Source organism: Prorops nasuta, unplaced genomic scaffold (genome assembly GCF_024137725.1).
Source record: "Prorops nasuta isolate Cenicafe-Biocafe unplaced genomic scaffold, Cenicafe_Pnas_1.2 PNAS00003, whole genome shotgun sequence".
NCBI classification, from domain to species: Eukaryota; Metazoa; Arthropoda; class Insecta; order Hymenoptera; family Bethylidae; genus Prorops; species Prorops nasuta.
Genome location: NW_027116800.1, coordinates 8,464,682 through 8,478,300, shown reverse-complemented (window position 1 = coordinate 8,478,300; position 13,619 = coordinate 8,464,682). Strand labels below are relative to the sequence as shown.

Below are 13,619 nucleotides of genomic sequence, written 5' to 3'. Positions count from 1 at the left end.
ACAGTTTTGTAAACATAAGTGTATTTTGCTACCCATTATAGAGGAGGTCATCGGGTGGTTGGCTGAGAACAGGGATGCCAGGAAGCAGCGAATGCACGACACGAATTATCGAACGGGTCGAACTTGCCACTGGAGAGTGCAGACTGAGATATAGAAAAGAAAAGGGGAGTAGTGTGGAAAGTTGGTAACAGAGCAAGAGAAAAGGGAAAAAGAATTGTATGGCTTTGAATGATGAAAATTTCATCCATGATCTTTGATCACAGTGTCGAAATAGTGTGAAAAATTGAAAGAAGATGAAAGGGAATTCATTATTGCATTTACAGACAAAAGGCTGTAACATGAATAGAAAACTATGAAAAATTTTTGTTGTATTCTTTGGTGTCTCCATATCTTTTGTCTTTTATTGACTACCTTGAGTTTTAATGTTTATAAGAGAAATAGTCAATGATTTTAAAAACTGGTCTAAACTAATGCAGGTGACAAAATAAATCATTGATATAAATCATTTGGTGGCACATCTGCTGGTATTTACCATACTTTGTTAGTAGCGTGCATGTGTAAATATTCCACGGATAGTCTCATTAATTATACGTTATAATAATGTAGTACCAATAAAATCCTATCAACATTAACAAATTAAAATTATGACCAGGTAACGTATTTCAGAATTTCATTTAGTTTATACAGATGTGTTGTATCGATATTTAAATTCAGCGCACCTGAATACAATAAACGATTTTCCTTCTAATTGCTTTTTAAACCTAAGAAGATATATGTAATCTACATTGTTTAAAAAAATTGTTTTTGTTTTCATAAAATATATGACCTTTAACGTTATAGATTATTTTTTATATATATATATATATATATATATATAAAGTATACACTATGGTTTAGGTATATCAGCACGATTGTAGTATGATAATTGATAACTTAAATTGGCATAATTATATTATTTTAGTAAGTTTTCGTTGGACGAAAATAACAATAAGAATAACAAATGATAATACAGATATTGATAACAATATAAATTGTTCAATGGAACACATGTTTTCTACTAATAAAATGCATTATCTTTTTTTTAAAGAGTAAAGCGACGTTCCGCTAACGCAGTTACAGTTCAGCTTTAAATCTCTGCATCAGCTGAGCTGCTGATGAACACAAAGAAACTGGTGAGATAGCAACGCGCAATAAGTCCAGAGAGATTCATATTTATTGCTTGGAATTTCTTATGATATTCTCAAATAAAATATTGGAATTCAATAAAGAATTTCCGTATAAAATATCTACACGAAAAATGCTGTTTCCAAAGGTAATACGAAAATTCAATACTTGAAATCGGTAGTTTAAATTCTTAATAAATAAAGCAGAGTAGTGAAATAAAGCAAGCAAATATTGAATGACTTTTCAAATTAATTAAAAATACTAAATGGGAAAGGTAAATATTGAAGGAAAACATCAAACAGCAACGCGTAGGGACAAAGATTGAAGTTAGAGGGAACGAGAATGGAGCTGAGCATGAAAAATCAATTGTGGCAGAGTTTTGATTAAAGGGACAGACATAAGGCCAAATGCTGGAAAGATAATTTGGTATATAGTGCATCCTTGCAGGAGATATTGGTAAGAGAAAATAGTTGATGATAGGTGAAAAGTGTCGAGACCGCGTGTATATCGCGCCGACGCACGTTTGCCAGCTGGACTCACCTTGGCAATATTCGCCTGTCAGGCGTTGAATAAATTTGCAGGCTATTCGACAGAGCGTCGTCCTTGATTCCCTAGGATTACCGTGTTTTCTTAACAAGAAAGATGCTGGGACGTGTCACCTGCGTTTTCTTGATCCTGAGCTGGTCTCGTGGGAGCAGCTCCTAGCGAAGACCCGCCAAGATGCCCGGACGTTTCGTCGCATTCGTGCACGAGCAGAAACTGAACACGAAGAGAAGATCACCAGTCACCACGGAATACAGAGATACTCCGTGTTCGATGACACTGTCAGTTTCGAACCCCAGCGATCAGCGCGCGATCTAACTGTAATTCCTGGCAACCTTTCTCACCAATCCCTGATGAGTCCTTGGTCTTACTACGCATGCGCAACTATCACGGCCATTATACTCTTTTCTGGCGGTAAAATTCTAATATCCGCATATGTTCTTTCACAATAAACGTCGTTTTTCAATTGCTGAAACTTTTGAATATTGTAGAAAGCATTTTATATTCTCATTCAATTATTTCAGTCTCAAAGAATTAAATACTTTTAGTAAAAGTTATTCTTTAGAAAACTTAGCATCCATCGTTTTACAAATTTTTCCATTTTCATCTCAGTTGATTCTTAAATTCAACAACGATGACAAACTTTACTCTTTAAAAACTAATAGAAATTTGCGTGTTGTTACTTGAAAGATACAAAACTATTTAAGCTATAATTAAGTAAATAGAATACATTACACGGTGTTGAATGTGTAGCGTGTACCGATGATTAATAATATTAATTTCGTTTAAGATAGTATCGTTTATTTAAACCTGACTTTGACTCATTTTTGTTAAATCATAATAATTAACGCGCAAATCTTTGCCCTGGCTACATACTTTTCTTTTAAATCAACAGATGGCGTTGAAAAGGAAGCTGTGACACAAAGCGGCAAAACCATCTGTTGTTAAAATTAAAATGAAATTACACAATAAATTAATTTTACACAGCTTATTGCGCGATAAAATAATCCTAAGTATTTACAGTTTTTAAGCAATAAATATTTATTTTTACATTTCTATATTTCCGATTCTAGTATTTGCAGGGCCAAGTAATGAAACTAGCAAAAATTTAAGAAACAGTAAATATAAAGTATAACCATTTTTTACAGAACAAAAACGAATATTAAATGACGGAAAATGTAAAATTCAAAAAGCTTTGCGTCTGCGCTGGTTTGGACGTCAACTTGACTTTCTGTGTTTTCTGCGTCGATATTTTTAGAGAAGTTTACAGACGGCTGCGAAAGACGATGGTAGGCAAGTAGTCAACTCGATCACGAAGAAGAAGCAGTCATACTCGAGGACATTACTGTTTCTCCAGTGAACAGCTGTAAGTAACATCCGGTTAAAACAAAATATACTAAAATTGTGTATATTTTTCCACTTAAATATTTTCATTTTCTTAAAAGTTATTTCTTTTTAGAAATAAATTGCTTTTTGTAGAAATAAATTATTTTTAACTTTTACTAATTACAGTTTTATAACAATTTGAGTTAGCTGGATGTAGCGGATGTACTAAAAGTGAAAGTTATTTTTGCTCTTTATTTATTTCACTGAAGACCATTCCTAGAAATGTTTGATTATTTGTTTTCTTTAAATTTGAATATTACCAGAGATTTTTTTACAAACACGTTCAGCTCTCTATCAATGCCATGTTTTATTTTAATTTATAGAAAAAATAAATCTTCCTCTAATTCGGATTTACTAGAGTTCTCTTTAGTTTAATCGCGTATCGGTAGCGATTAATTTAATGCTGCAAATCTTTCTGCTAGAAAGGATTGACGGTTGGTCGAAGTTTAAATAGTATAGCTACTTTTCCTTTGTTTTCTTCGGTTTAGCTTAAATTTACGTACGCGTTTTCGATCACGGATCAGTCTATTCTTAGATCGCGACGTACGCTCGTACCTCGTGCTTCCAAACCAACCAGAACAAATCGCGCAACAAAAATTTACCAATTTTTTACCAAATTTCGAACAATGTTTTCCCTTAGAATTAAGCTATAATATAATGCATGAACAAAAATAATGGAAAAGTATTAAACAAATTGCTTTAAATAGAAGTTTTAAAATAAAATTCTAACGTTTGTTCGAGAGATTAATGAGCCAAGAGGAAAAAATAGAAGAGTAGAATCCTGCTTCTAAAAATAAAAGACGACCCCATTGATTCAAAGACTTTTCTTTGATCAGTCCGTAAATTCAGCCAATGATGCCACTATAAGCAAAATAGCTTCTAATCCAACCAGATTGACAGGAACTGTCACTTACTTAAGTCGCGAATAACTGACTTGAGTAAATACTGTATTAAATTATATTATTTTTTTCAAATAAAATTCATTAGTATTATTTTGATGCGTTGGAGCATTCGACACGTACTCGAGGCGGTTTTAAAGGACTAGCAGTTCCAAATGTGTACTTATTTAGCCGAAACCAAGAAAACGAGAGGAAGTGCACGATTGAATATGAGTACTATTAGGGTAGATTTGCATTCTCCGATTGGTTTGGAGCCCCTTAGAAGTTCAAAGAAAACAACGCAGCCGTCGTTATCTGAAAAATTTCTAGGAACAGTGTCCGCATCGAGAAAAGCTCTGTCTAAAAGCCAATTCGCACTAACGGGTGTTACTTTCTCTCTTTCTCTCAGAAGAAGATTTTTAGCCTGTCTGATGTCTATTTAGACTTGAAATAGTTGAAATGCTAGCTGAAAAAATGTATAACAAAAAATGATCAAGATCGGGGAAAATGAAAAATAAAGTATTAAAATTATAATCTATATAAAGCTGATTCTTTGAGGTAGTCATTGAAAAAAGAAATAACTATATAGTTCTGTTGAATAGTCAGCTACAGTGGAGCTTTGAAGCTCACCTTTCAAGGCAACGAATATAAAAGAAAATTGCACTGGCACGAGAAAAAAATGCGCTTTATTCTTAAAACAAATAGGACTGTACGAATAATTCCGAATAAAAGCTCGCTTTTGTCTTGGTTGCTGCTGGCGACGCTCCAGAGTGGCTTTAACTTCATGGTGACTGTGAGCTTTCCCGGAGAATACGCTGAGTCACTGCAACGAAAACTAAATTCTACAATAATCGATAGCGATCACGTGCCATGATCGACATAGGGCTTCTTCTTGCATACTGCGAGCTTTACCACCAAAGTAGTCAAGAAAACTTAACTAGCAGTTTTTATCTATTTAAAATGACACGTACATTAATTTAAGAATATTACTTTTCATCACGGAGAAGTACTGCGTCTTAAAACAAAACTTATACAACTTGAAAAAATCATTTAGAATATTTTTGTATTCAATTTTATAGCCTATTCCAATAAATTTTAAACGTTGACGATAAATGGGAAAAGCACGCGATACTGCTGACGTATTTCGTTTATATTTTACACATTAGAACTCTTACTATATTTGATGGTAATACTCATTGGCAATGCTGCTAACATTCATTAAAATTATAGCAAAATTCCTGTCCCTGTTGATCAGTCGATGCCAAGTTGATGACTGTATCCCCAAATAACAATGACGCATTGTTAGGGATCAAGAAATTAAAAATAGTTTCATCGATATTTATTGATAAAATTGTAGTATTTTTATACCGCACTAAAATTCAACAACGGATTTAAACAAAAGAAACAAAAAACAGGCACAAATAATGCTTTTGTAATCTCCCTTTCATTTAGTATTAGATACTGTTTTGCTGAATTTTATGTCACTCTCATAAACAGTATATTGAGATATAACGTTCGTAATTATTTAAAAGTATTGAAAGCAGATTGAAATAAGTACGACCTTGTAAATTCGGAAAATTGGTCCAGTTATTTTTATTGCAGCTTGCATACAGCGCACAAATGACAGGTTGGCAGGTTGACCCTTCCTTTGCGCAGCAACATCAACATCACCACGAGCTCACGCGAATCATTTCGCAATTGGCCACAGCCAATCAACAATTAGCAACCGCACATGCTTCAGCTTTAACTCATTTGGAGTCTCTTTACCTTGAGCTAGCCAAGGAACGAGATTCGCGAAAAAGATTCGAAGAGCTCAGTAAAGTTTTGCAAAGACTGAGCGATGCTGATAGAACGATTGGAGAAAATGAAGAGGACCTCGTGGAAAGAAAGGATTGCAAGGACAACCCTCAATTGGAGCTTCGAGAATTCCAGAGAGAAGGGATAAAAGATGAAACAGAGGAGTTGGAAAATTTTCGCCAGAGGCTCGAAGCTGAAGCTGAAGAAACGAAGAATGAAAATGGGAGACACAAATTCCGATTGGCCAAATTGGAAGAAATTTTGGAAAGACAAGATTCGTCGAGGTCGAGATATTCTTCCGACGAGGAGGAAAGAAGAATTCGACGCAGAGTAGAAAGGCTTGATAGTGTAGTTAAAACCACGGAATACAATAATGATAATACTCACACTTTGACAGATTCTTGTGAAACGATAAATAGTAAAGTCGAGGAAAGTGCTGTCAACGTACCTGAAAAAGTGATAAATCTCGTGGACGCTTCTTGCTTCGTACCGCATGAAATTCAGAGCGAGGCAAGTTTAACGACAGTCGACGACAGTCTGAGTGAAGCTAACAGGCAAATGACCGCAGAGATTCTCAGACTTTCGAGAGAGATCGAAAGATTGAAAGCTGATCGATTGGGATACGAGAATTTGAATAAAAAGTTAATCAACGATCTGGAGGATCAGAAAAATATGATTAAAAAGTTGAATTTCGATTACGAGGTGTGTTTTGCGATGCTACCAGTTTTTTCTTGCTAATCACAATTGGGTGATTTATTATTATTAATGATATTTTTTATTTATAGATTTCACAAGGAAATTGCGAAAAAATAGAATCGAGTTTGAACGAACGAGAGAAGCAATACGATGAGCTGTCAAGGGATTTGAATAAAGCAAAGAAGGAAGTCGAGAGGTTATTGGAAGAGCTGAATGCTTACCACTTGGAGAGTGACACTGCCCAAGCGAGGATCTCCAGTTTGGAAAAGGATTTGGAGAAATCGCAATTGGAGAAAGAAAAAATTTTGAGTAATGAGAGTGAGACCAGTTCGAAACTTCGGGCGCAATTGTCTGAGGAAGTGACGAATAAAAGTAAACAATCAAGGGCCTTGAATGACGCCTTGATTGAAATTCAAAGACTGAAGGAGACTATGAAGACTGAATCTAAAGATGATGATAGTATTGTCAAAATCAACGAGGACGTCGGTAAGTATATATATATACCTACATATATATGGCAATAAAAGATACGAAATACTTGAAGCATAAAATGCAGGTTGAAAGAAAATTTTGATTTTTAGAAATCGCAGATGTTGCTAGCTCAGCAGAGGCTTTATTAGGTGATGCATCTTCCAGTAGAGTTAACAATTTGGAGGAGTTCAAGAAAGAGCTATCTTTGAAAAGAGAAGCAAGGCAAAAGGCAATAGCTGCAGTCTCGTCGGAAATGGAGAGATTAAGGCGAGAGCTGGATGCTGAAAGAGACGCTCATTTGAAAACTACCAGGGAGTTGGAGCATTATCGATCGGTTCCGAAAAGTTCTTCGAGGATCAATCCTGATTGTAAGAATCTCGGAACAGATGATGAAGGACAGAATGAAGACGAGGAAGAGCTTAAACGTTTGGAAGCTCAACGCTTGACTAGTATTTTAAAGGTAAACTCCAGAAATTCTATAATTAATTGGAAAATAAAACACCTTATATGTATGAATTGTTAAATAGGTCTCGGATGAATTGAGAAATGACATTAGATTCCAAATAGAAAAGATAGATGATCTGCGGTATAAATTGGAGTCTGAGCCGGATTCCAATAAGCAAAGAATCGAATACTTGGCAAAAGTAACGAGTAAAGCGAGAGAAGGCTTATACTCTAGAGAAAGGTGCTCCAATCAATTAAAGGATCAGCTGGCTCAGATTCTGGTAAGGTTGAAGAATAAATCTCTTTTGAATGTGAAGGATGACGTAAAGTCTGAATGTGAACGTCAACTGGAGAATATCAATAATTTGAAGAATCTTTATAATGAAAGGTTAAAGATTTTGTCAGAATTAAGAGAGTCTACTGTTAAAGAATTAGTCGATGTTAAAGAAAAGCTTGAACATTCCTTGAAAAAGTCTGAAGGCCTTGAGGAAGAATTGAAGAAAGCTGAAGGAAAGGTATATTTATTAGTTTTAAAACAAACGAAATAGAAGTACCCTAAACTGATACCATTTTTTGTCTTTAGATCGACGTTCAGGATACTGAAATTTCAAGTCTAGAATCCCAATTGGGATTGACAAAAGCAGATTGTCGGGATTTGCAAAATCAAATGTCCCTTATAAATAGTTTATTCACACAAATGTTGCTCGGTGCTTCTTCTGCAGATATGGACCTTGATAAGCTTACTCGATTGCTACAGGTATAGTGTCAATGTCATTGATAATAGCCAGAAATCATTTTAACATTTTTATTATACTCGTAGGAAAATCATGAATTGATAAGCGAAATGGCCAGAGAAGAAGGAACCGAAGCAGCAGCGCTTCCAAAACTTTTATTGGATTTAGTGGAACAGGTTGAAGGTAAAAAGGCTGTTCAAAATAATAATGAGGAAGTTACCGAGGAAAGTGAGTCTGATAGAAAAGATGATGATATACAGGGAGAAGATATTGCCAATAACTTACCAAAAGTAAGTGAATCTTTTAGCTTTCAAATGCTGTTTTGATACTTTATACCTATCTTCGCAATTCATAAATAATTAGTATTCAAAACTATAGGTATGGCGCGTTTTGATGGAACTACTTAGCTGTCATGCAGCTGGAACACCAAGTCCCTCTGTCGCTTCATCTTCAGACCCGAATAGTTGTTACAAATCGGTTGATACTCCAGCTGGGCCGAGATTGGTAATTTCCGTTAGTAAAACGTATATTAGACTAAAGGAGCTAATTTTGGAAAAGAAACATTTAGAGAAAGAAATGAACCGTATGAAACAATTGAATTTTCATCTTGAAAGTAAATTAGGTGAACAGGTAAAAATTGAATTCGTTTATTCGTCTTATCTAGAGTCTCAAATTTAGTCATTTTCTTCAATCCCCATGCTTTAATTTAGGAAAAGAGGCTGTCTATGGTATCTGTAGAATTGAGCAAAACATGGAATATTGTTGGCAGAATGCAAGCCCAACATCAACAATTACATACCCACGAACAGATCCTTAGATACGAGTTACAGCAAAAGAGAAAAATGTTGCAGGAATTGAAACAGGAGCTAGAATATTGTAGAGAAAAGTGGGAGTCAGCTAGACAGAAGAATACAAATACTGAAATAGAATGGAGAAGTTTGAGGCGTGAATTTGCTGCAAGGAAAGCTTTGGCTGTTCGGGACTCATTTAATAATAGGTAAATCAACAAGTACTTTGTAATTAATCGATATAAATTAGTAAATATAATTCCATAAATTTTTATCATATCTTTGAATAGCGGAGAAAGTGGATTCAGTGATGAACGTGGAGATGATACGGATGAAGACGACGAGGAAGTTGACGGAAGATTGAGAATTGAAAAAAGGAAAAGAACGCGAAAGGTTTGTAAACAAAGACTATTTTCATTTTTGTGAAAAATTAATTAAATGAAATATATCAATATTCAGGAAGGTCTCAGAGCCCCAAGTCCAGATACTGAGTCTGAACAACCAACGGACACTGAATTATCCGAATCAAAAATTAATTCTGAAGTTTCAAAAGAAAGAACTTGCACACCAGAAACTGATATCGAATTAGATGAAATGGAAGTTGACCTAGATGCCTCCGAAAACTCTTCTGAATTAGAAAAAGAAGTTTGTAATAATTATAAATATATTTAGTACAATAAATAGCTATCACTATCAATAATTTTGTTTGCAGGTAAATCAAAATGAAGAATTGGATCCTTTGGATCGAGCATTGACAAATGTTATTGAAAATTTAATAAGGATGGATGGGAAACCTGAGTTGGAAAATCAAGAAAATATTTCGCAAAAAGATACAGATAATCTGGAATCAACAGATAAAACAGATGCTGCTCCTGAATTAGCATCAGATGGTCTGTCTGCTTCAGATAATACGGGAGCAAAATGTATATCGGGTGAGAAAAATCATCTAGACACTAAAATGACTACTTCTGAAGCTACGACTAGTAAAATATCAATTTTTTCTATCGGACCCTTTCCACCAATTACAAAACCAATTAAATTCAGTGATTCCTTAATCACGGGATCAGCTAATCAAGTTTTTAATCCAGTTTTCGGTGCAGCTTCGAATTACTCCGCATCAGCAAGTTCCTCGGCAGAGAATCATATTGTTATGGAAGACATTGTTAGAGATCAACCAGTGAGAATAGAGAATCGTGAGTCCGATAGTATATCGATAGACTCGTCGTCAAGTTTGGAAACTGTGAAAGAATTTTCATTAAGAATAACCGAGTCGATTGGAACTACAGCATGTCCAGGCTCTTCGGCTGCGAAAGAGAGCGAAGTGGAAAGCTCAGCATCTTCGTCGCTAGATTGTAAGGCTTCGGAATCAAATATAAAAGCAGTATCAAGGACGCACGAAGATGTTTTGGCTGCGAGAGCTGACCGATTGAAAAGACTCGAAGAACAGGCAAACTGGTTGATGAAGAAAATGAACGCTACGAGTCTGAGAGGATCAGCACTCAGCACGAGATTAGAGGAACTTCACGAGGCTTATGGCGAGCCTCCTACCCCTCCACCTATGCCGGATGTTTTACCAGCTCGTCGCTTACAAACTAATCTTTCGGACTTTTCATTTCAGGTATTCAAAACTACTTTAATAATATTTGTATATGAAGATATTCTTATTATTTTATCGATTATGTTCTTTTTCTCCAACATTGTTTTTAGCTATCTGAATCAGCTTCCGAAAGACAAAATGAAGAGGAAGAATCAAGGAAAATGGACTAGTAGTAAATATTCTTTCTATATATATATATTCATTTCTTTCTCTGTTAAGAAAACAATAAAGATCTTCAAAGAACTCGACACTTATATAATTTTTAATTGTATTGCATTTTAAAATGTATTTCAATTTTAATGTAAAAGACATGCAATAATTTTGTTGCAAAATAATGTATTGCACGTAGTTTGTGTCGTACTTGGGCTGCAAATATTTGTTGCTGTTCCTACATATGTAAATAAATGTAATTATTTATCTACTAATTAGGATGAAATAAATGTAATGAAAAATTATAGGGTTGATATCATTTATTATTCAAATAATTAACAATTTTCAGGCAGTAGATTTTTTGAGATGCTTCATGAAACTTTCTCGTTCTCGCATTGATTACAATCTAAGTATACGAAACACGTGTATATTACTCACAAAATTTGTCCACAGGTTTATATCGTAGATTAATAAAATTCGTACAAAATTATTTGTATAACAAAAACAGTTCTGGACTCGATATAGGTCTAAAGTTTTCTAAGCACTCACCATTTTATAGTTATTACTCAAGGCACTGGATGAGTTAACGTTGAAAACGGCAGTGTATAAATCTATTTTAAGTCTCTTTACATAATTAATAATGTCAAATATCGATACACATGCATGCGCGCTCTCACAACTGTCTTATATGACTATTCTCTGACATTCATCTTCAATTATATTGATCTCTTAAGATTTTATCTACATACGCTATCAACTAATATTGGCCTTTTACTTACATGATAAGTCTCCATCATATAATCTTGTTTCTAACATTGTACGCTAAAGAACTTGTACAAGTCTTATAAATTTAGTCGGTAATCTATTTTTCGCACATATCACAGTGTACGCCGTACACTATTGAGTCGAAGATCAATGAATGATAATTATCAAATATATTGGCACACTTTGAGTAACTAGTAGCTTGTACGAAGATAAAAGTATAAGCTATATCTACAAAGGCTGACTTAAAATACTTTTCAAAAATATCTCGTATCCTTAGGATATCAATCGAATAATAGATTACTTGCAATAGTTGTACGAGCCATTGCATAATTAATTCATAGTTTTCCTCGCTTTCCGATGTACTATGACGTACACGTTTATTCTTTAGTAGGCCTACGAATTAATTTATACTTGGATTCCACTGGAAAAAGTAATATCGAAAAACAAAAATAAATAGAGGCACGATTGGCATGCACAGCATACATACGTAAGGCACATTAACAATGAGTTTATACAAAAATGTGTAAATGCATTTCTTAAAGCTGTGCATTCAAGATGTGACAATAATGTTTTTTAAGGTAACAGGATTGCTCCCATGACAAATATAAAAATTAGTATTTTATTAGTGCAGGTAACCTGACAAATCTATTCGTTAGACGCTCGTTGTACCTTGTTTAGATTGTTCTCCGAACGATGACCAATGAATAGGTTACGCGTTTACATTTCAAAGATCGATCTTATTGGATCATTTGCAAATACCTATTCTCTTCTAATAACGAGCTGAGCGAGGACGTCATGTCGTTGATGACCATATTGGCACTTGCGGGCAGAGGTTGGGGCAGGGACATTGGATGAGTGGAGCTAGAAACATTAGTTTCATGAGTTTGAGCATTGCCTGACCAATTTCGACATTGCTGAACGTACTCCAGAGTCCTCCTGTAAGAGTCTTGTCTCATTCCCTGTGGTGGTTTTACTGGGGAGCCTTGCTGGGATTGGCTGATATCTCTGCACTGGATCTCAGGGAACGTAGATCCATGCTGTTCGTGATAGCACTGTTCTCCTCCATAGCCCCACTGGCAATTGCAGCTAAATTGTTGATGGTTGGACTGATTGGAGCGCGCTTGGCAGGAATGGCTACAGGTCTGATGCTGTATCCTGCAGGTTTGCTGATTCGAGCAGAGCTGAGGGGATGTTCGTTTGGCTAGAGTAGCATCCGTTGGCATGTTTTGCCTATGGCTACCATTGGGATGTCCACAAGTGCCAATCTGCATGCACGGAGTTATTGAAGAAGGTGGTTGGCTTTGCTGCTGACAACCTTGAAGAGTGCTCATGTTACTCGTGCTCTTAGGCTGACCTGCTACGTTAAGCTGAGAGCAATGAGGCGACATTGGGGCACATTGGTTATTTGCTATCATCGTTTGGTCAGTATGCATAGCTGACAATTGGCCATTGGGCGTCGTCATTTGTCTAGAGCATTGGTTGGCTGGTCCACATTGAGCATTTACATGATTGATAGCAGTTGGGTTAGCCCCAGCTGCCTGCTGGCCGCAATGTGGAGATAGTGGTTGACAGTTCGTCGTCTGGCGCATTGGAACGCATTGCTGCTGTCCCATTCCAGCGTGGTTTTGAGGTAAACATGTTTGATTGGAGTGATGATTGTTTTGACCGTTTATACTTGCCGGACAATTAGCATTCATTTGACCTTGGCAGCCATAGCCAGAATAATAATTATGGTGCATATGGTCCTGAGGACAATTTCTCGTTAATTGAGCCGAGTTCTGTGGAAGATTTTGAGGTGCGTGTTGAGGTGCCAAGGCTCCTGCTGCTGGTGAGGTCATTGGTTGATCACTAATATGGCTGGGAGCGTAATGCGAACCAGGGGACATCACCTGTCCTGCAATAGGACTCGTTACTTGACCACTACCTGTCTGACTACCGTAATTTTGAGGTGGGCAGTACTGAGACGAAGATTGGTTTGATCTTGAGCTGGGGCATTGATTGTATGGCACTGGCGATGTATTCTGATAATTGTTGCACGTTTGCTGCGACGACTGCTGAGGTGGATAACAATTCTGTTGGTGCGATTGGTTGTAATTGCAAGTGGATTGCATTTGACGTTGATAATGCAGTGGGTTTGTACATATAGGTGATTGACAAATTGGCAAGGGACTGCCACGATAATTGTTCCCTCCTGTTTGAACCTACA

At 35.9% G+C, this 13,619-nt stretch overlaps 3 protein-coding genes across 6 annotated transcripts in view; 1 reads left to right on the top strand and 2 right to left on the bottom strand.

The window, feature by feature from the left end:
- Gdap2 (ganglioside induced differentiation associated protein 2) overlaps positions 1-1,941 on the bottom strand; it is a 29,132-nt gene extending 27,191 nt beyond the window's left edge. The window contains exon 1 of the mRNA XM_066724816.1: positions 1,705-1,941. The gene's annotated coding sequence lies outside the window, so the exon portion shown is untranslated. The remainder of the gene's footprint in view (positions 1-1,704) is intronic.
- A 1,042-nt stretch (positions 1,942-2,983) lies between these two features.
- Positions 2,984-10,942, top strand: LOC136785721 (putative leucine-rich repeat-containing protein DDB_G0290503). Of its 3 annotated transcripts, XM_066746953.1 has the most exons (14): positions 2,984-3,073; positions 5,574-6,470; positions 6,554-6,950; positions 7,046-7,395; positions 7,463-7,894; positions 7,963-8,136; positions 8,200-8,403; positions 8,492-8,743; positions 8,824-9,110; positions 9,192-9,294; positions 9,361-9,546; positions 9,614-9,833; positions 9,990-10,519; positions 10,609-10,942. In XM_066746953.1, the coding sequence occupies exons 2-14, from the start codon at positions 5,592-5,594 to the stop codon at positions 10,666-10,668; spliced, it is 4,074 nt and encodes a 1,357-aa protein (XP_066603050.1). In that variant the 5' UTR covers positions 2,984-3,073; positions 5,574-5,591; the 3' UTR covers positions 10,669-10,942. The 3 variants fall into 3 exon arrangements, with proteins under 3 accessions (XP_066603050.1, XP_066603048.1, XP_066603049.1); XM_066746951.1 differs by having other exon boundaries at positions 9,614-10,519; XM_066746952.1 differs by having other exon boundaries at positions 2,999-3,073; positions 5,559-6,470; positions 9,614-10,519.
- A 21-nt stretch (positions 10,943-10,963) lies between these two features.
- The window catches only part of ci (cubitus interruptus), a 76,338-nt gene continuing 73,682 nt past the window's right edge, over positions 10,964-13,619 (bottom strand). The window contains exons 12-13 of one of the 2 annotated variants that reach the window (XM_066746950.1): positions 12,338-13,614; positions 10,964-12,274 (exon numbers count right to left, since the gene is read on the bottom strand). In XM_066746950.1, the coding sequence (XP_066603047.1) occupies positions 12,151-12,274; positions 12,338-13,614 (1,401 nt within the window). In that variant the 3' untranslated portion in view covers positions 10,964-12,150. Of the gene's footprint in view, positions 13,615-13,619 lie in introns of both variants that reach the window. The other variant, XM_066746949.1, reaches the window with a different exon arrangement.

Bases quoted from the DNA above. Each gene is read 5' to 3' on its own strand.
- LOC136785721 (XM_066746951.1), top strand. From the start codon at position 5,592: ATGACAGGTTGGCAGGTTGACCCTTCCTTTGCGCAGCAACATCAACAT. The intron at 8,404-8,491 runs GTAAGTGAATCT...TCAAAACTATAG, and splicing joins TTGCCAATAACTTACCAAAA to GTATGGCGCGTTTTGATGGA. The intron at 9,547-9,613 runs GTTTGTAATAAT...TTTTGTTTGCAG, and splicing joins CTTCTGAATTAGAAAAAGAA to GTAAATCAAAATGAAGAATT.